The 21,308-nt window shown below is 42.6% G+C and overlaps 1 protein-coding gene across 2 annotated transcripts in view; it reads left to right on the plus strand.

The window, feature by feature from the left end:
• The first annotated feature begins 2,280 nt into the window (after positions 1 to 2,280).
• Positions 2,281 to 21,308, plus strand: part of D2HGDH (D-2-hydroxyglutarate dehydrogenase) — a 94,922-nt gene continuing 75,894 nt past the window's right edge. Inside the window, exons 1-2 of one of the 2 annotated variants that reach the window (XM_056564659.1) lie at positions 2,281 to 2,316; positions 14,613 to 14,816. In XM_056564659.1, coding sequence (XP_056420634.1) covers positions 2,296 to 2,316; positions 14,613 to 14,816 — 225 coding nt within the window. In that variant the 5' untranslated portion in view covers positions 2,281 to 2,295. Of the gene's footprint in view, positions 2,317 to 14,612; positions 14,817 to 21,308 lie in introns of those variants that run through there. The other variant, XM_056564665.1, reaches the window with a different exon arrangement.

A 21,308-nucleotide genomic window follows, 5' to 3' on the forward strand; every position in this document is an offset into this window, starting at 1 on the left:
AGTGCAGTGCCAACAATTGTACTTTGTAATACCATTTATAATTTCACTCTAAAATCTACGTTAAAACCAGAAAAAAATTATTTGTGAGACAAAATTGAAATGAAAAAAAATATTTTGTAATTTTTACAGGGTTCCATTTCTACGCAGTGCAGTTTTCGGTAAAAATTGCACCTCATATTTATTCTGTAGGTCTTTACAGTCACAAGGATACCAAAAATATATAGGTTTGATTTTATTTTACTACTAAAAAAAAATTATAACTACATGCACCAAAAGGAATACGTAGAAAAATGTCCTCTTCTGACCCCTTTAACTTTTTTATTTTTCCTTTCCTATGATCTGAAGTTCGGTACCACTTTTGTTTTGATCTGACCTTTTAATATTTTTTTATTCATTTTCTTATGGTATAAAAAGTGACCAAATATACACTATTTTGCACTTTAGTATTTTTTTTTACATGTACGCCATTGACCTAGCAGTTTAATTAAGGATATATTTTAAGAGTTTGGACATTTATGCACACGCTGATACCACATATGTTTAATTTTATTTACACAGTTTTTTCATAAATGGGAAAAGGGGGGGGGTGATTCAAACTTTTAACAGGGAAGAGGTTAAATCACATTTATTAACACTTTATTTTCACTTTCTTTAACATTGCACTCACTGATTTGGTACACTGATCACTGCCATGCAATAGCATGGCATTGAGTAGTGTTATCGCCACTCGACTGCTCCTGTCTGGATACTCCTTGCGTCCTGCAAGCTGTGCGGGACGCCACTATTTTATCGCGGAGGTCCCGAACAGCACCATTGAGCTAACCAGCAATGTTTACTTTCCTTCTATGGTCAGTGAATTAAACAAAAAAGGATCCCTGAAGGTTCCAAGGGCAATAGTGCAATATCAACCTTTAAGGGGTAACCCCCTTGCGGGGAAAAACCCTTACTAGAAACCCCCCTAAAACTTTTAAACTTTATTCAATTCACAAACTAAAAAGCTACCCTTATTAAACACACAGATTAAAATTATCAGCGGTGTCACATAATATTTTATGGGAGAGGAAAACCTCTCCTAGCTACTAAGTTTCTGTTAGTGCTGAACAATTAATATATATTGTGCACTATGTTCTGTGCACTAGTAGGTGAGTATGCGGGCTGCATTAACATTACTAACAGTGAACACACGTTGTATTAAAACATGGCTAGCCTTCTCGACGTTTCACTGAATAAACCAGCTTTGTCAAGGGCTTTGAGGCTAATGGTGCCCCGGATGCTAGGTAGGCTTTATATAATCTCCCATTGCGTTCATTTCCTGTGACGTGCTATCGCCAATCAGATGGCCGCACGTCACAATCTTGTGTCCCGCAATAGTTGTTTACCAATCCTGCAAAAAGTCGCAACCAATCATACAGTTTGTTATGGTCCGGCATGTGTTTAGTGTCTGCGCCTATCACCACGTTTGTTTACATGTGATGTCACAGTAGGTACGCATGTCCTTGCATTGATAATCAATGCGCAAGCCACATGATGGATGATTCACTTCTCGCGATATCTCCATATTGCCACACCTGTGCGCATGACTTCGGACTTTGTCTGCATTTCACTTGTAGAGTACTACTGCGCATGTTATGGGACTTAGACTGTGTAGGGTATGTTCCAAATTATCCATAGTGCAGACCATAGAGTATATAAAAGTGTGGTATTAACATGAGTAATTATATTCTCATGTAAATGATCTTGTAACTCATGCAATTTTATAGGAGAAAAAATATTTTGTTTATTTATATTCTGTGAATCGGTATAGACTGTTATTTATTCTGTTTGTTATGTAATAAGCTATGGTAGTCTGGGATATATGATGTCCTAAGATATGGATTTCTTGAGTAGCATGCAAATTGCAAGGGAGGGGGGAGGAAATAAGGAAGGGAGAAGGGAAGGAGAGGGAAATTTATATATATATATATATATATACATATATATATATATATATATATATATATATATATATATATATATACATATATATATATATACATATATATATATATATTTTTTTTAGTTAGTGATTTTAGATTTTTCCATACATATTTTTAATATATTTATTTTTTATTTTTTATTTTATTAATTTTAATTTCTTTTAATTTTTTTTCTATTGAGTTAAAGTATTTAATGGTAAGTATATTTTATGATGAATTTATTGCTAATATTTCTAATGTTTCACATATCTTTCCTCTCCCGAAGGTACACCCTCTCCCTCTCCAAACCGCCTCTGCCAACCCAGCTGCGCCGAGGAACATGCATCCTTCATGTCGTGTGGTAAGACTACATTATTATGCCATATAATGCCATCCCTTATTTATTAGGTGTATAAAAGACTACCAATCTCTCACCATAATGAATTTATAGCACTGCAATGGGATAGAAAAAGCCTTAACTAGGTCCTAGAGCTAGTGCCTATTGAGAGTATGCAACTTTTTATAAATTCTAAACTACTTATAATTGAATTAGTCAAGGAACTCCATAAAGGTGAATTCTTCATTTAGGCCTCCTGGGAATTTACTATTGAGGCGGTAGATCCACCTTGTCTCATCTTTTAGTAATTACTAGCTGAGTACCCAGCATTGCCTGGTTTTTCCTTCCTCATCCTTGTTGGGGAGGAAAATCAACAAAGGAGGAAGCTTTTGACTTCAAATCCCATCCCCATATATTGTTGTCATATCCCAACCCCATATCCCGTCCTCATATCCCGTCCTCATACCCCGACCTCCTATCCTGTCCTCCTATCCCGTCCTCCTATCTCGACCTCCTATCTCAACCTCCTATCCCGTCCTCCTATCTCGACCTCCTATCCCGTCCTCCTATCTCGACCTCCTATCCTGTCCTCCTATCTCGACCTCCTATCCCGTCCTCCTATCTCGACCTCCTATCCCGTCCTCCAATCTCGACCTCCTATCCCGTCCACCTATCTCAACCCCCTATCCCGTCCTCCTATCTCCACCTCCTATGCCGACCTCCTATCCCGACCTCCCATCTCGACCTCCTATCCCGACCTCCTATCTCCACCTCCTATCTCCACCTCCTATCCCGTCCTCATATCCCGTCCTCATATCCCGTCCTCCTATCCCGTCCTCCTATCCCGACCATCCCGTCCTCCTATCTTGACCTCCTATCTCGACCTCCCATCCCGTCCTCATATCCCGACCTGTAATATGTGTACCAGGTATTGAAATATCTCCAGCCGTACAGAAGTTATGTGAGAACATACATTTCCCATTGATTTGCATGGAACTTTAAATAAAAACCCAGACCCTCACAAATGTGGGTAGTTATCTCGACCTCCTATCCCGTCCTCCTATCTCGACCTCCTATCCCGTCCTCATATCCCATCCTCATATCCTGATCTCCTATCCCGACCATCCTGTTCTCCTATCCCGTCGTCCTATCTCGACCTCCTATCCCGTCCTCCTATCCTGTCCTCCTATCTAAACCTCCTATCCCGGCCTCCTATCTCGACCTCCTATCCCGTCCTCCTATCTCGACCTCCTATCTCGACCTCCTATCTTGACCTCCTATCCCGACCTCCTATCCCGTCCTCCTATCTCGACGTCCTATCCTATCCTTCTATCCCGTCCTCCTATCTCAACCTCCTATCTCGTCCTCCAATCCCGTCCTTCTATCTCGACCTCCTATCCCGTCCTCCTATCTCAACCCCCTATTCTGTCCTCCTATCTCCACCTCCTATGCTGACCTCCTATCCCGACCTCCTATCTCAACCTCCTATTCCCGTCCTCCTATCTTGACCTCCTATCTCGACCTCCTATCCCAGCCTCCTATCTCGACCTCCTATCCCGACCTCCTATCTCCACCTCCTATCTCCACCTCCTATCCCGTCCTCATATCCCGTCCTCCTATCCCGACCATCCCGTCGTCCTATCTTGACCTCCTATTTCGACCTCCCATCCCGTCCTCATATCCCGACCTGTAATATGTGTACCAGGTATTGAAATATCTCCAGCCGTACAGAAGTTATGTGAGAACATACATTTCTCATTGATTTGCATGGGACTTTAAACAAAAACCCTGACCCTCACAAATCTGTGTAGTTAAGGGTTAAATTAACTATCCTATATTTTAAGTGGACATATAAGTAACATGTAACCAAGTATTATCGAAATATCTCCAGCCGTTTGGAAGTTATGCAGCAACATATATTTTCCATAGACTTGTGTGGGACTTTAAACATAAACCCCGCCCCTGGCAAATGGGGGTGAGTAAGGGTTAAATCACCTATCCTATGTTTGTTGTTGACATCTGAGTAACATGTGTGCCAAGTTTCATTTTAATATCTTTAGCCGTTTGGAAATTTTTGTGGAACATACATACACACACACACACACGTTGAGTTTTATATATATAGATTTATCGACGTTCCCTTTTCTGGGGCCAATCTTGATTCGACATATGCCCCAAAATTTTAATATGTCGGTTTGGTTGTTATGTGTCTGTCGTATATGTCTTGCCAACGGAGTATCTACTCCTGTCCTGATGGTACTTATGTGTTTGCTAATCCTTTTACGCAATTCCTGTACTGTTTTGCCTAAGTATCATTTTGGGCAGGTACATGTGGCAACATATATTACATTTTGGCTGCTGCAATTTAAAAGTTGTCTTATGGTGTATTCTTTTTTATCAACTGGATTTGTGAATGTCTTTATTTTTGGCATATGTCTGCATGTGGAACAATGGTCACATGGATGTGATCCCATTGGGGGGTTGGGGATCCATGTGCCTTGACCTGTACTGCCACTATTATGGTGGCTATTAGAGATGTCGCGAATTGTTCACCGGAGAACAGTTCCCGGCAAACTTAGCATGTTCGCGTTCACATCGCCGGGCGAACATATGTGAAGTTCGATTCGCCCCCTATACTTTAACATTGCGGTAAACTTTGACCCTGTGAGTCAGAGTCAGCAGACACATTACAGCCAATCAGCAGCAGTCCCTCCCTTCCAGACCCTCCTACCTCCTGCACGGACGCCATTTTACCTTCATTCGGCATGCTGCAGGCTTAGAAAGTGGAGGGACAGAGAAGCTGCTCCTGCTGTAATAGGGAAAGCGATAACTAGGTTGCTGCTAGGTGGTGTATTCAGGTTCTACTTTACTCCTAAAGCACTAGTCTAACATCTGCTTTAAGGACAGCACCCAAAAAAGCCCTTTTTAGGGCTCAAATATCAGTCTGTGTGTCTTGCAACAGCTGGAGGCACCCTGGTTGGGAGGGAACCGCTGGTTAAAAGGGGTACTCCAGTGTAAAACTTAAGTTCCTTCAAGCAACTAACTACAGTATTAAAAGGGGCTATAAGTTCAGTCCGTGTGTCTTGCAAAAGCTGGAGGCACCCTGGTTGGGAGGGGACCGCTGGTTAAAAGGGGTACTCCAGTGTAAAACTTAAGTTCCTTCAAGCAACTAACTACAGTATTAAAAGGGCTATAAGTTCAACCCGTGTGTCTTGCAACAGCTGGAGGCACCCTGGTTGGGAGGGAACCGCTGGTTAAAAGGGGTACTCCGTTGTAAAACTTAATTTCCTTCAAGCAACTAACTACAGTATTACAAGGGCTATAAGTTCAGTCCGTGTCTTGCAACTGCTGGAGGCACCCTGGTTGGGGACCTCTGCTTAAAAGGGGAACTCCGCTGGCAACCTTTTTTGCTCATTGTCACACTAGTGCAAATCACATTTGGTGTGGCAGTTGTTAAAAAAAAAAAAAAACTTTTGTGAAATAAACTTTTGTGAAATAAAACCAGTGCTGCCTAAAGGGGAGCTCTAACTATGTGCTGCCTAATATGGGGGAATCTATGTGCTGCCTAAAGGGGGATCTAAATATGTGCTGCCTAAAGGGGGCTCTATGTGCTGCCTAAAGGGAGGCTCAAACTATGTGCTGCCTAATATGGGGGAATCTATGTATTGCCTAAAGGGGGGCTCTATGTGCTGCCTAAAGGGGGGCTCTAACTATGTGCTGCCTAACATGGGGGAATCTATGTGCTGCCTAAAGGGGGGATCTAAATATGTGCTGCCTAAAGGGGGCTCTATGTGCTGCCTAAAGGGAGGCTCTAACTATGTTCTGCCTAATCTATGTGCTGCCTAAAGGGGGATCTAACTATGTGCTGCCTAAAGGGGGGCTCTATATGCTGCCTAAAGGGAGGAACTACCTATGTGCTGCCTAAAGGGGGGCTCTAACTATGTGCTGCCTAACATGGGGGAATCTATGTGCTGCCTAAAGGGGGATCTAAATATGTGCTGCCTAAAGGGGGCTCTATGTGCTGCCTAAAGGGAGGCTCTAACTATGTGCTGCCTAATATGGGGGAATCTATGTGCTGCCTAAAGGGGGGCTCTATGTGCTGCCTAAAGCGGGGCTCTAACTATGTGCTGCCTAACATGGGGGAATCTATGTTCTGCCTAAAGGGGGATCTAACTATGTGATGCCTAAAGGGGGGATCTAACTATGTGCTGCCTAAAGGGGGGCTCTATGTGCTGCCTAAAGGGAGGCTCTACCTATGTGCTGCCTAAAGGGAGGCTCTAACTATGTGCTGCCTAATATGGGGGAATCTATGTGCTGCCTAAAGGGGGGATCTAACTGTGTGATGCCTAAAGGGGGGCTCTATGTGCTGCCTAAAGGGGGCTAAAGCACATTATTCCAAAGAATTTAGGAATGTTAGGTGATTTATGCCCTTTATGGATTAAAACCAGACTCTGCATCAACTATGTAATTTTCCATTGGAGTTTTGCCATGGATCCCCCTCCGGCACGCCACAGTCCAGGTATTAGTCCCCTTGAAACAACTTTTAAATCACTATTGTGGCCAGAAAGAGTCCCTGTGGGTCTTAAAATTTGCCTGCCCATTGACGTCAATGGCAGTTCGCCCGGTTCGCGAACATTTGCAGAAGTTCGAGTTCACCGTTCGCGAACCGAAAATGTTATGTTCGCGACATCACTAGTGGCTATGTACTAATAGATCACAGATGTTAGATCCTCTCCGATATGTAATGTTTGGCCTCATGCCAATCACCGTTTGTAGGTCAGGGTCTACTCTTAGTATATGCCAATGTTGTTTTAGAATTTGCATCATCTTCGATGCACAGGCATCATATGTTCCTATGCATCTGATGGTCTTATCTTCTATTGGCATTGTTGTTTTAGTTCCCAGTAGTTCCGTTCTGTCCATGGTTCTTACTTTGTTATAAGCTCTTCTCATGTGTTTCTTCGGGTATCCTCTATTTATAAATCTTCGCATCAGATTTGCGCTCTCTTCCTGGAAATTCTTTTCTTCAGAGCAATTCCTTTTTGCCCTGAGGTATTGCCCATAGGGTATGCTCCATTTTAGGATCCCTGGATGCCAACTGTTCCAATGAAGGAATCCTCAATTCACTATCGATGTAAATAGTGATATCCAGGAAATGGGCAACTCCAGGAACTTTTCCTTTGGACAATTTTGATAAATCTCCCCCAATGTGAACATAAATTCTTGTTTTATGTTATAACAGGAGGTGTGTGTCTCCAATGGAAGTGTGATGTTGAAAGTTCAGAGATCTCTGATATTACTTTCCTATCACCCCTGTTACTATGTCACATACACTGAAGATATTTAGACATTTAAGTGCTTTTGCCTTTACATGTATGTAACACTTCAAATATGAATATAGAATATGAATATACAATACTTCCACCCCAACTCTTTGTGTAATAGAATTGAAATCAGCAAAGTGTATAGTTAAATAATTAGATTGAAAAAATTTACATTAATATTTTGACACATTATATTTAATAGATCTAGTCATCATGTGCAAATCTAGAACTCAGATCTATTATGATCAAAATTAACCCCTCAATGACCTAGGGTGTACGGCTACTCCCTGGCTCCCTGGCACTAAAGGACCCAGGACGTACCGGTACGGCCGTGGGAATTTCAGTCCACGCCAGGCATCCTGTGACAAAGCTGAGGGACCAGACCGGCCTACCAATCACCCTTCCTGCTAGGTGGCATCGGTGGGGTATCGACGCTTGAGGGAGGGGGTGATCAGCGGTGGGGGGTGGGCGGGTGTGGGGAGGATTACTCCGGTGTGACGGCAGTCCCAAGTGGCAGCGATCCCCAGCAGCGCCGTGGTCCCCAGCGGTGGCAGTCCCGGAGGGATCTAACAGCAGGAGGTAAGCGCTGTTTGCCTCCTGCTGTTGCCTAACAACAACTTCAAGCATGCACAACCAAAGGGCATGCTGGGAGTTGTAGTTTTGCAACAGCTGGAGGCACAACTGCAACTCCCAGCATGCCCTTTGGCTGTCTGGGCATGCCGGGAGTTGTAGTTTTAAAACATTGTGCCTCCAGCTGTTGAATATCTACAACTCCCACCATGCATGGACAGCCAAAGGTATGCTGGGAGCTGTAGTAGTGTGCTTTTAGCTGTTACAAAACTACAATGCTCAGCAGGCCCTCTGTCTGTCAGTGCATGCTGAGAGTTGTAGTTTTGCAACAGCTGAAGGCACACTGGTTGTGAAACACAGAGTTTGTTACCTAACTCAGTGTATCGCAACCAGTGTGCCTCCAGTTGTTGCAAAACTACAACTCCCAGCATGCATTGACAGACTGTACATGCTGGGAGTTGTAGTTTTGCAACAGCTGGAGGAACACTGGTTGCGAAACACTGAGTTAAGTAACAAACTCTCAGTGTTTTGCAACCAGTGTGCCTCCAGTTGTTGCATAACTACAACCCACAGCATGCACGGACAGCTGGGAGTTGTAGTATTATGTCTCCAGCTGTTGCATAACTACAAGATACCCTTCGGCTGTCACTGCATGCTAAGAGTTGTAGTTTTTGCAACAGCTGGAGGCACACTGGTTGCGAAACACTGAGTTAAGTAACAAACTATCAGTGTTTTGCAACCAGTGTGCTTCCAGCTGTTGCATAACTACAACCCTCAGCATGCAAAGGGCCAAAGGGCATGCTGGGAGTTGTAGTTTTGCAACAGCTGGAGCTTTGCGCCCCCCCCCCCCCCCCCCCATGTAAATGTACAGGGTGCATTCAAATGGATGGGGGTTTACAGCGAGTTTCTCGCTGCAAGTTTGAGATGCAGCAAATTTACTGCTGCAGCTAAAACTCCCAGTGGAAAACTCGCTGTGAATCCCCGCCTGTGTGAATGTACCCTAAAAACACTACACTACACTACACTAACACATAATAAAAAGTAAAAAACACTACATATACACATATCCCTACACCGTCCCTCCCAAACATCCTCCCCTCCCCAATAAAAATGAAAACGTCTGGTACGGCAGTGTTTCCAAAGCAGAGCCTCCAGCTGTTGCAACGCATATGTGGACGTAAAATGCTCTGCGGGCGTACAACAAAGCTCAGGAGTGAGAGCGCCATGTACATTTGAGGTGATTTGCACAGAGGTGGCTGATCGTTATTGCGGTTCTGACATAAAGACACAAAAAAAAAACACATGTGACCACATTTTGGAAACTACACCCCTCACGGAATGTAACAAGGGGTATAGTGAGCCTTTACACCCCACAGGAGTTTGTAAAATTTTCGTTAAAGTTGGACGTGAAAATAAAGAAATTGTATTTTTTAAATAAAATGCTGGTGTTATCCCAAATTTTTCATTTTCACAAGGGGTAATTGGAAGAAAGCCCCCCATAATTTGTAACACCATTTCTTCTAAATATATAAATACCCCATGTGTGGACATAAAGTGCTCTGCTGGCTCACTACAGGGCTCAGAAGAGAAGGAGCGCCATTGGGCATTTGGAGCGAGAATTTGGCTGGAATTGAAGGCCATGTGCGTTTACAAAGCCCCCATGGTGCCAGAACAGCGGACCCCCCCAACATGTGACCCCATTTTGGAAACCAACTACTACAAAGAACGGCCTATAGCACATACATGGCCCTTATATATTTTCCCTTAGGTTTGGTTGCACACACATAATGTATAGTTTTTTAATTTTTTTCATGGAGGTGTAGGGCATTAATGGTAGCATGTATTAACAACACATTAAATACACCTGAATTTATTCTTTTTATTTTATTTATATTTATCTCTATTGATTTAAGGTCCCTCTGCTGCATAATTTGCTTAAATTATAAATTTAAAACATCGCAAATCTGGCATATATTTACCATGATTATATTTAATGCGGTCTTTGTGCAGAAGATATAAGAGCACATTTGAATTATAGAGAATTAGTTAACCCTTTGGGTTAAATTGTTGTTCCCATTTTGGAAACTACACCCCTCACGGAATGTAATAAGGGGTGCAGAGAGCATTTATGCCCCACTGGTGTCTGACAGATTTTTGGAACAGTGGTCCATGAAAATGAAAAATTTTAGTTTTCATTTGCACAGCCCACTGTTCCAAAAGTCTGTCAAATGTCAGTGGGGTGTAAATGCCACTGTTCTGGCACCATGGGGGATTTGTAAACGCACATGGCCCCCGACTCGAATTCCAGACGAATTCTCTCTCCAAAAGCCCAATGGCGCTCCTTCTCTTCTGAGCATTGTAGTTTGCTCGCAGAGCACTTCACATCCATACATGGGATATTTGCATACCCAGAAGAAATGGGGTTACAAATTTTGAGGGACCTTTTCTCCTATTTCCTCCTATTTTTTTTATTTACTCATCCAAATTTTATGAAAAATTGTCAAACACTTGTGGGGTGTTAAGGCTCACTGTACCCCTTGTTACGTTCCTTGAGGGGTGTGTTTCCTCTTTGTAATAACTATGAACATGTATTCCTTAGTTTAGTTGGGTCTGTTAGGATTTATTTTAGGGTTCTGACAATTTTAATGGTAACAATAGCACTACAACCTAAGGAAGGCAAGAACCACCCATGATTGTCATAGACATGGTGCAGAAAAATTTCTCCAAGACCTGCTAACTTTATAGGGGGAAGTGCCTAAAGGCCCTTCCCCTTCAAAGTTTGATTCAATTCGCTGGGAACTACCATGTAATACGGCATATAACCTTATCTTATATGTAATCTTGTGCCCATGGCCTGCTAGCAATTGGATAGATCCCTAAGTCAACATTCCACATAGTTTAATCCAGTATTGTCTAATAGTCAGGTGTAATACACAAATGTAGGGTGCAAGGAAGCTTATCTAAGCTGATCAAGTGTCTCATCCCGGCACATCCACTTATTTGCTCTCCCCTCCAGCTCCTTCTTGATTGAAAAACAAGGCTCAGAACACCAATCAAGGAGGGCCTGGGAGGTGGGAGCAAGCAAGGAGGTGTGCCAAGCTTTGGCACTTCAGCAGATTAACCCCACCTCTTTGGAACTTGGCTGAAAAATTTAACACTGATTTTATAAATTTGACAACTATTATCAGCTCTAAAAAAAAAAAAGGTACAATTTTATTTTATTCCCTGTCAGCTATGCAATAGGATCTGTAGTTCTTTGGAGCAAATAGAGTTGATAAATTCCCTTTAAAGTGGCTCTCCGCCCCTGAACATCTTATCCCCTATAGAAAGGATAGGGAATAAGATGTCTGATAGCAGGGGTCTGGCCACTGGGAACCCCCGCGATCTCTGCGCTGTCACGCCCCCTCCCATAGACATGAATAGAGGGGGGGTGGTTTGGCGTTATGGATTCCCGCAGATTCCACAGAGTCGGCCCAGATATCGTGGGGGGTCCCAGTGGCCAGACCCCCCTCCACAATCAGACAGCTTATCCACAATGTTTTGGATAGGGGATAAGATGTCTAGGGGCGGCATACACCTTTAAAGAAGTTGTCTCATTTAAAAATAAAAAAATACCAACAAACAAAAGTTCTATACTAATGCATTATGTGAAATTTAACATATTTAAATGTACCAGGATTACAATATTGTTTGAGAGATATAAGATTACTAATTCTCCATGTACCTGCATTGTATTGATAACTGTTGGTTACGACCCACTAAGTCGGGGTAAGGGTGGTTTCACACCACGTTTTAGCTATATGGGGACCGGATCCAGCTGGGGGGAGTGAAAACCGGGTGCTCCCATATCCCAGGCAGACCCAGCCCCCTTCTCATTCATTTGAATGAGCCAACCGGAGTCAAACAGTGACTCCGGTCGGCTCATTTTTGCCCCATATCCGGTTTTCTGACCCAACTGAAAACCATAGTTTGACTCCGGTCAGATCATTCAAATGAATGAGAAGGGGGCCAGGTCCGGCTGAGATAAGGGAGCACCTGGTTTTCACTGCCCCCAGCCAAATCAGGTCCCTGTATAGCTAAAACGTGGTGTGAATGCTCCCTAACACATGCTCAGTTCAACTGCAGTGTCCTGAAGGTAATGGCAGTTTGTTTCCACTGTGCTTATAAGCAAGGGGGATTGGGGGAAAGTTGCCTGGCAACGGTAGGGTTCCAGCTCAGAGAGGATACTAGGGGATCAGATCCATGATCAATATTTAGGATTGATGTACCTCTCCTGTGTCATCTTGTCCTCCTCCTCATCTCCTGCTCTTTGTGTGCGCTCCCTCTGATACCTAAGGCCTGAACTGTACTAGTGGCTGGTAAAGGTATCAACCAAAGACTGATGTCACATGTGTGATGTCATAAGGGAAGGTTAAGAAAGAAAGCTGGTAAGGCTACTGTATGATTTTATAGTGTTATTTTTAATGGGATCTGTTAGGCTTCCATTGTGATATCTAACATTTTACAAGACAAAATATTAAAGAATGTTGTGCTATAAATGAAAAAATCCCCATTATACGACTCTGTTGGTGGAAAAATAAAAAGTTATCTTAGAAGGCAGGGAAGAAGAAAAAAAAAGAAAATGAATGAAATGGGAAGAGTTTAATAGGGTCTGTCACATTTCTGACACACTGGGCTATATTTTAGACCAAGAACCTGGGGGGCAGCATTAAAAAATATGATAAATACTTATGATGTAGCTGCTGCCGCCATGCTGTATCCTAGAGAAAAATAATGAACCTTAGTTAAATCCGAGTCAGAACAGCCGCTCATTATGCTCATTTTGCTGCATATTTGTGACAGATCTGCATTATAAAATAGGGTTTGAGGTGGATTTTCATCAGCGGAAATTTGCTGCCAAAAATTTTGCACAGAGAGCCTGCTCCTCTTCAAACTCACAGCAGGAAACATGGGGTTGGCTGTCTGGGGATGCTGAAAGTTGTAGTTTTGCAACATCTGGAGGGCCACAGTTTGGAGACCACTGTGCAGTGGTCTCTATACTGTGACCTTCCATATGACATTTCCAGGCCAATCGGATCTCTGGTCAATAAAGACTCCGACGCCAAGTTACCAACAAGGGTAGCTTTACTGAGGGTAGACAGTTGGTAAAGTCTATGCAGTTCACCCACGGCACAAGGAGTTGACCAGTGACGCAGAGACCTTAAGGGCTTGCTGGGACTCATAGCAGGACTGGACAATTAAATGCAAACCCCGCTGAATTGACAAATGACAGGGACTGACATGACTTGACTCATAAAGCTGTGACTTTAGCTTATTTGACTTGATGGTGACTGCATGACTTGACTTTGAGGTTACCAACCCTCTGGACACACACACTAGGCACGACTGCAGTGGACCTCAGCTTAGCAGAAGAGCAGATCTCAAAGAGAGAGAGGCTAGCTCCACCCAGGGCTTATATGGGGGAGACTAGCAGGGAGCCCATAGGTCACCCCTGGGATCACCTGGTCACTGGTACCTCCTGGGTAACAAGCACATGGCATATCACATGGTATAACTCTTAAAGTGATAACACATTTTATACAGTACAACATATTTACAATGGGGAAACTAATGCAGGGGGCCCTGGGGACACTGAAGGAGGCTGCCTGACAGGGCAGCAGGAGTACGGGGTAACACCTCCCGTACTGGGCCACCACACCTGTATGTGCAGTGCACGCACATACAGCAGAACGTGTCTCCTCTGTGTGAGCCGTATCTGCGGCCTACACACGGAGGAGACGTGACCTCTGCCCCTCATGCAGCACGCAGTGCAGGCGCCGATGTTGTCACTCATCGGCGCCTGCACTGTGAAGGAGAGAAGACATGGGCCCTGCTGCTGAGGAGATCACTGTGTGGGATATCAGGTGAGCATCATTTTTGTTTTTTAACCATCGTAGGGGAAAGGGTGGGGGTTTAACTGCTATATATATGGGAAAAGGGTTGGAGGGCTTAACTGCTGCCTATATGGGGAAAGGGGTGGGGAGTTTAACTGCTGCCTATACCTATGGGGAAGGGGGGTGTTAACTATTTAGATAAATGTCCTTTACTGAATGTGACTGGGGCCCATACTAATGCCTATTTGGGTCGAGAAGGACAGTATGTGATCTGCCAGCAGAATGTTATAGAGCTTTATGTTATATGCTTTATGGTAAAAGATTCAGCATAACTTGAATTATATATAATTCTGCTCAGTTACTCATGCTTTATAGATTTAACAGCATTAAAGGGGTACTCTGCTGCTACATGTTTGGAACAAACTGAACGTTGGAGCCAGAAGCTCCAGTATGAGATTTATTCCCCTGCAGTCCATACATCCCCAGCCCGTGCACCTTCTCATCCTCCCCTTTAGATAACACTTATCTTCTCTGTGTTCCTTCTCCTATGCAGACCTGCGTCCTTAGAATACAGAGCAGGAGGAGGGGAGGTGAGGAGCTGTGTACTCAGCTGGATGAGATGCGGGGTTGTGGCTTATTTCTCTCATGCAGACAGAGAAAAGAAAATGCTCTGACATCTTGTCCACAACATTGCCGACTTGTGGACAACAGTAAAAGAAAACCCTCTGAACTACAGAACTTCCTGCCCAACAAACAGGTAAGCAAAACACACACATGCTGCCAAAACATATAACACATGTATATTGCAAAAAAACTAAACTTACAAAGAAGATGCCATATAGTGAAAAAAAAAAAAAAAACAACCGGAGTACCCCTTTAACCCCTTAAGGACCCAGCCAATTTTCATTGTAGGACCCGGCCATTTTTTGCACATCTGACCACTGTCACTTTAAGCATTAATAACTCTGGGATGCTTTTACCTTTCATTCTGATTCCAAGACTGTTTTTTCGTGACATATTCTACTTTAAGTTAGTGGTAAAATTTTGTCGATGCTTGCATCATTTCTTGGTGAAAAATTAAAAAATTTGATGAAAAAATTGAAAATGTTGATTTTTTTTAACTTTGAAGCTCTCTGCTTACAAGGAAAATGAATATTTCAAATAAATTATATATTGATTCACATTATACAACATATCTACTTTATGATTGCATCATAAAGTTGACATGTTTTTACTTTTGGAAGACATCAGAGGGCTTGAAAATATAGCAGCAATTTTCCAATTTTTCACAAAATGTTCTAAATCGAAATTTTTCAGGTACCAGTTCTGTTTTGAAGTGGATTTGAAGGGCCTTCATATTAGAAATACCCCACAAATGACCCCATTATAAAAACTGCACCCCTTAAATTATTCAAAATGACATTCAAAAGGTTTGTTAACCCTTTAGGTGTTTCACAAGAATAGCAACAAATTGAAGGAGAAAATTCAAAATCTTCATTTTTTACACTGGTATGTTCTTGTATACCCAGTTTTTGAATTTTCACAAGGGGTAAAAGGAGAGAAATCTTCCTGGGATTTTGGAGAGTGAGTTTTTCTGAAATGGTTTTTGGGGGGCATGTCGCATTTAGGAAGCCCCGATGGTCCCATAACAGAAAAAAAACATGGCATACTATTTTGGAAACTACACCCCTCAAGACACGTTACAAGGCGTCCAGTGAGCCTTAACACCCCACAGGTGTTTCACAACTTTTTGTTAAAGTAAATGAAAGTAAATGTGTAAATGATTTTTTTTTTCACTAAAATGCTAGTTTTCCCCCAAATGTAAAATTTTTACAAGCGGTAATAGGAGAAAATGCCCCCCAAAATTTGTAACCCCAACTCTTCTGAGTATGGAAACACCACATATGTGGAGGTCAAGTGCACTGCTGGTGAACTACAATGCTCAGAAGAGAGTCACAGTTGGCTTTTGCAAAGCAAATTTTGCTGAAATAGTTTTTGGGGGGCATGTCCCCTTTAGGAAGCCCCTATGGTGCCAGGACAACAAAAAAAAAACACATGGCATACTATTTTGGAAACTAACCTCTAAAGGAACCTAACAAGGGGTACGGTGAGCCTTAACACCCCACAGGTGTTTGACGACTTTTCGTTAAAGTTGGATGTGTAAATGATTTATTCTTTTTTTTTTCACTAAAATGCTAGTTTTCACTCAAATTAAAAATTTTTTTTACAAGGGATAATAGGACAAAATGCCCCCTAAAATTTGTAACCTCATCTCTTCTGAGTATGGAAATACCACATATGTGGAGGTCAAGTGCTCTGCTGGCGCACTACAATGCTCAGAAGAGGAGGAGCGCCATTGAGCTTTTGAAGAGAAAATTTGTCCGTAATTGAAGGCCACGTGTGTTTACAAAGCCCCCATAGAGCCAGAACAATGGACCTCCCCACATGTGACCCCATTTTGGAAACTACACCCCTCATGTAATATAATAAGGGGGGCAGTGAGCATTTATGCCCCACAGGTGTCTGACAGATTTTTGGAACAGTGGTCCGTGAAAATGAAAAATTTTATTTTTCATTTGCACAGCCCACTGTTCCAAAGATCTGTCAAACACCAGTGGGATGTAAATACTCACTACACCCCTTATTAAATTCTGTGAGGGGTGTAGTTTCCAAAATGGGGTCGCATGTGGGGGGGGATCCACTGTTCTAGCACCACGGAGGGCTTTGTAAACACACATGGCCCCCAACTTCTATTCCAAACGAATTCTGTCTTCAAAAGCTCAATGGCGCTCCTCCTCTTCTGAGCATTGTAGTGCGCCAGCAGAGCACTTGACCTCCACATATGTGGCATTTCCATACTCAGATGAGATGGGGTCACAAATTTTAGGGGGCATTTTGTCCTATTATCCCTTGTAATTTTTTTTTATAGAAGTCGGGGTCCATGTGTGTTTACAAAGCCCTCCGTGGTGCCAGAACAGTGAACATGTGACCCCACATGTGACCCCATTTTGGAAACTACACTCCTCACAGAATTTAATAAGGGGTGCAGTGAGTATTTACATCCCACTGGCGTTTGACAGATCTTTGGAACAGTGGCCCGCTACCTCTTGATAACGCTACGTCGTAGCGAAACATGTTGAGGGGGGCAGAGTGGAGTTTTTAACAAGTCTAGCACTGCTGTTCCTAGCAATCTAGCGAGTGTGACCTGCAGGCACACGGGGTTGCTTTAACATAAATATATCACCACTAGCAGAGACATCTGCGCAAGCAAATCAGCTTACCAAAATAAACTAAAAAAAAGGAAACAGTGCTATTTGTTTTTAAATAGTGTGTAGAAACAAATAAAGTATTGAATTTTAACAAGATAAGTAGTATATGGGAAATAAGGGTTATTTTTGGATTCCCAAAAGGGAATCTATAGGGAATTAAATAAACAAATGTTACCCTCCATATACTGGTCTATACCAGTTATGGTGAATCACCAATTTAGGCTTCAAATGTACATAGTGCGCTATCTCTCTCCTGAGCCTTGTTGTGCACCCACAGAGCATTTTACGCCCACATTTGGGGTATTTCCGTACTCAGGAGAAATTGCGTTACAAATTTTCTGGGTCTATTTTTCCTTTTAACACTTGTGAAAATAAAAAGTATGGGGCAACACCAGCATGTTAGTGTAAAATTTTTTATTTTTTTACACTAACAAGCTGGTGTAGCCCCCAACTTTTCCTTTTCATAAGGGGTAAAAGGAGAAAATCCCCCCAAAATCTGTAGTGCAATTTCTCCAGAGTACGGAAATACCCCATGTGTGGCCCTAAACTGTTTCCTTGAAATATGACAGGGCTCCGAAGTGAGAGAGTGCCATGCGCATTTGAGGACTAAATTAGGGATTGCATAGGGGTGGACATAGGGGTATTCTACGCCAGTGATTCCAAAACAGGGTGCCTCCAGCTGTTGCTAAATTCCCAGCATGCCTGGACAGTCAGTGGCTGTCTGGAAATGCTGGGAGTTGTTGTTTTGCAACAGCTGGCGGCTCCATTTTGTAAACACTGCCATACAATACGTTTTTAATTTTTATTGGGGGGGACAGTGTAAGGGGGTGTATATGTTGTGTTTTACCCTTTATTATGTGTTAGTGTAGTGTAGTCTTTTTAGGGTACATTCGCACTGGCATGTTACGGTGAGTTTCCCGCTAGGAGTTTGCGCTGCGGCGAAAAATTTGCCGCAGCCCAAACTTGAAGCAGGAAACTTACTGTAAACCTGCCAGTGTGAATGTACCCTGTACGTTCACATGGGGGGGGGGGGGGGGGGCAAACCTCCAGCTGTTTCAAAACTACAACTTCCAGCATGTACTGACAGACTGGTTGGAAAACCTTCAGTTAGGTTCTGTTACCTAACTCAGAAATTTCCAACCAGTGTGTCTCCAGCTGTTGCAAAACTACAACTGCCAGCATGTACTGATCGCCGAAGGGCATACTGGGAGATGCAGTTATGCAATAGCTGGAGGTACACAACTACAACTCCCAGCATGCCGAGACAGCTGTTTGCTGTTTGGGCATGCTGGAATTTGCAGTTTTGCAACATCTGGAGGGCCACAGTAATCTCCAAACTGTGGTCCTCCAGCTGTTGCAAAACTACAAATCCCACCCTGCCCAGACAGCAAACAGCTGTAGCATACAGCTGCTAAAAAGTACTGGAAGGGTAAAGATTTTTTTATATAAGTCATTCACAAATCTGTTTAACTCTTTGGCACCAGTTGATTAAAAAAAAAAAATAATGTTTTCCACCGGAGTACCCCTTTAAGAATGAAAAAGAATGAGGCAGTTAAAATCGAACATGCCTGATCCCTCTCTTCCCTGACATCTGCTGTTGGGGATTATCAGGTTTGGCCCATAAATACCTATGCATGGCCAGCATTACTTAAAGGGGTACTCCGGTGAAAACCCTTTTTCTTTGAAATCAACTGGTGGCAGAAAGTTAAACATATTTGTAAATTACTTCTATTAAAAAATCTTAATCCTTCCAGTACTTATTAGCTGCTGAATGCTACAGAGGAAATTCTTTTCTTTTTGGAACACTGATGACATCACGAGCACAATGCTCTCTGCTGACATCTCTGTCCATTTTAGCCACCATGCATAGCAGATGTATGCTAAGGGCAGCATGGGGGCTCAGTGGTTAGCACTGCTGCCTTGCAGTGCTGGGGACTTGGGTTCAAATCCCACTAAGGACAACAATAAATAGAGTGTTATTATTATAATAATGTCAGCAGAGAGAACTGTGCTCGTGATGTCATCAGAGAGCCTTCCAAAAAGAAAAGAATTTCCTCTGTAGTATTCAGCAGCTAATAAGTACAGGAAGGATTAAGATTTTTTTCTGCCACCAGTTGATTTAAAAGAAAAAAGTTTTTCACCGGAGTACCCCTTTAAAAAAAAAAAAAAGATTTAATTATGCTACATATTAAGGATTTTTTTTTTTTGAGAAATCACAGGAAACCTCTTAATTTTAGGATATCAGACACATCAATACAATCCATGTTATTATGCTGGACTAGATACATTAATAAATAAGCATTTCAGAAACAGTCCAGTACCTTGGCAGCCAACTCTTTTTGTCTTTCACTAGCCATCTCCAGAGGATTTTCCTCCATATTTGGGGAGCCTTCCTCTTGGAGCTGTGCCAGCTGACATGTGGGACTGAGTGGAAGCATCTCATCTGTAAGAGAAGGAGTAAGAGTGTCTGTTGCTCCCCTGAGTGTGGCTTCCAGTTTCTCACGTAGCAATAGGTAATGTCGAGTCATCTCAACCTAAAATAGTGCAATGATAAGACCATAAGGAGCTTTAGAATGGTGCAGGCTTCTAAATGGTAGACAGCAAGATTTGGGTGGCGCTGACGGACCTAGAACAGACACAACGGGAACCATAAAATGGATTTATTGACCACGATGCAAAGCATTTCACTGCACATGCGCAGCAAAACACATTGCATCTTGGTCAATAAATCCATTTTATGATTCCCGTTTTGTCTTCTCTGGGTCCGTCAGCACCACCCAAATCTTGCTGTCTACCATTTAGAAGCCTGCACCACTCTACTGCTGATTTGAAAAGCTTGACGGCTGCAGGCGGTTCCCTATTTGATATATCTACATACGCTCATCATTGTTGTGTATGATCTACACAACTACACTGGGTAAGTGGCTGTGATTCATTCTACCCCTACCCAACCTCCGCTGCTGTTTTACGCTATGGAGCGCTCCTCCCTTCTCTTTTACGATACGGAGGTAGTGGTGGTTGCCTTGGTCAGGCCTCCATAAATCAGACACTTTATTGAATTTACAGTATATATGTGATCAGCAAAAAATAAGGTTGAAAACTGGTCCACAATTTTATTTGACTGCCATTCCCCAACACAAAAGGGGATTGGGGGGAATGACACAGTCTTGTACAAAAGGGTTTATACTTAAGGCTTATATAAAGATCTTCATTATACAGACAATGCACTCAGCATACCATGAACAGTCTGGTGTTTTCTATGTGGGAAATATGATAGGTAAAAGGACCAGGGATATACCTCCTGAAGTAGGCTGAGCTTCTCCAGTTCCCACTGATGATCAAGGATTAAGCTGTCACTCCGTGGCCTCCAACCTGCAAGGTTCTCTTCACCCCGCACATATGCCACAGAAGTATCTAGCACACGTCTGCGTCTTCTCTGCATCCCTAGGTAAATGTGACAGAAAGGTAATTTTAACACACATATAGCATGGGCCTCAATTGTGAAGCATTTAAAAATATTCATCTGGTTAATTTTTAACCATACTACCATATTATATCCAACCATATATAACCAGGGTGGCTTAGAAGTCACACAGAGGGGCATTTACTAATCTTTTACTATGCAGTCTGGTTTTTACCCTGTGTTTTTCTACTTCATTTTTGACTATGTGTGACAAATTTACTAAATTGTTGCACGGCGTTAATAAATTTGGCACACATAGGCAAAAGTGGGAAATTTACTTCATGTAGTAGAAAAAATAGTCTGTTCCTTTTTCCTGCTGTCTGAATAGGTTTGGCTGCTAGGTTTCCTTCTGGATCTTTTGTTTTTGAGTTTTTTTTTTTTTAGCTTTTTCACCACATCTAAATAATTCAATAACTAAATTGTAGTCATGGCTCAGAATAGTTGTAAACGGCGTTTAGTGTGTGTGTGTGTTTATTACACTTTTTTAACACAGCTTCTTCTCCCTAAATGTACTTAC

This window comes from Hyla sarda, chromosome 3 (genome assembly GCF_029499605.1).
Source record: "Hyla sarda isolate aHylSar1 chromosome 3, aHylSar1.hap1, whole genome shotgun sequence".
NCBI classification, from domain to species: domain Eukaryota; kingdom Metazoa; phylum Chordata; class Amphibia; order Anura; family Hylidae; genus Hyla; species Hyla sarda.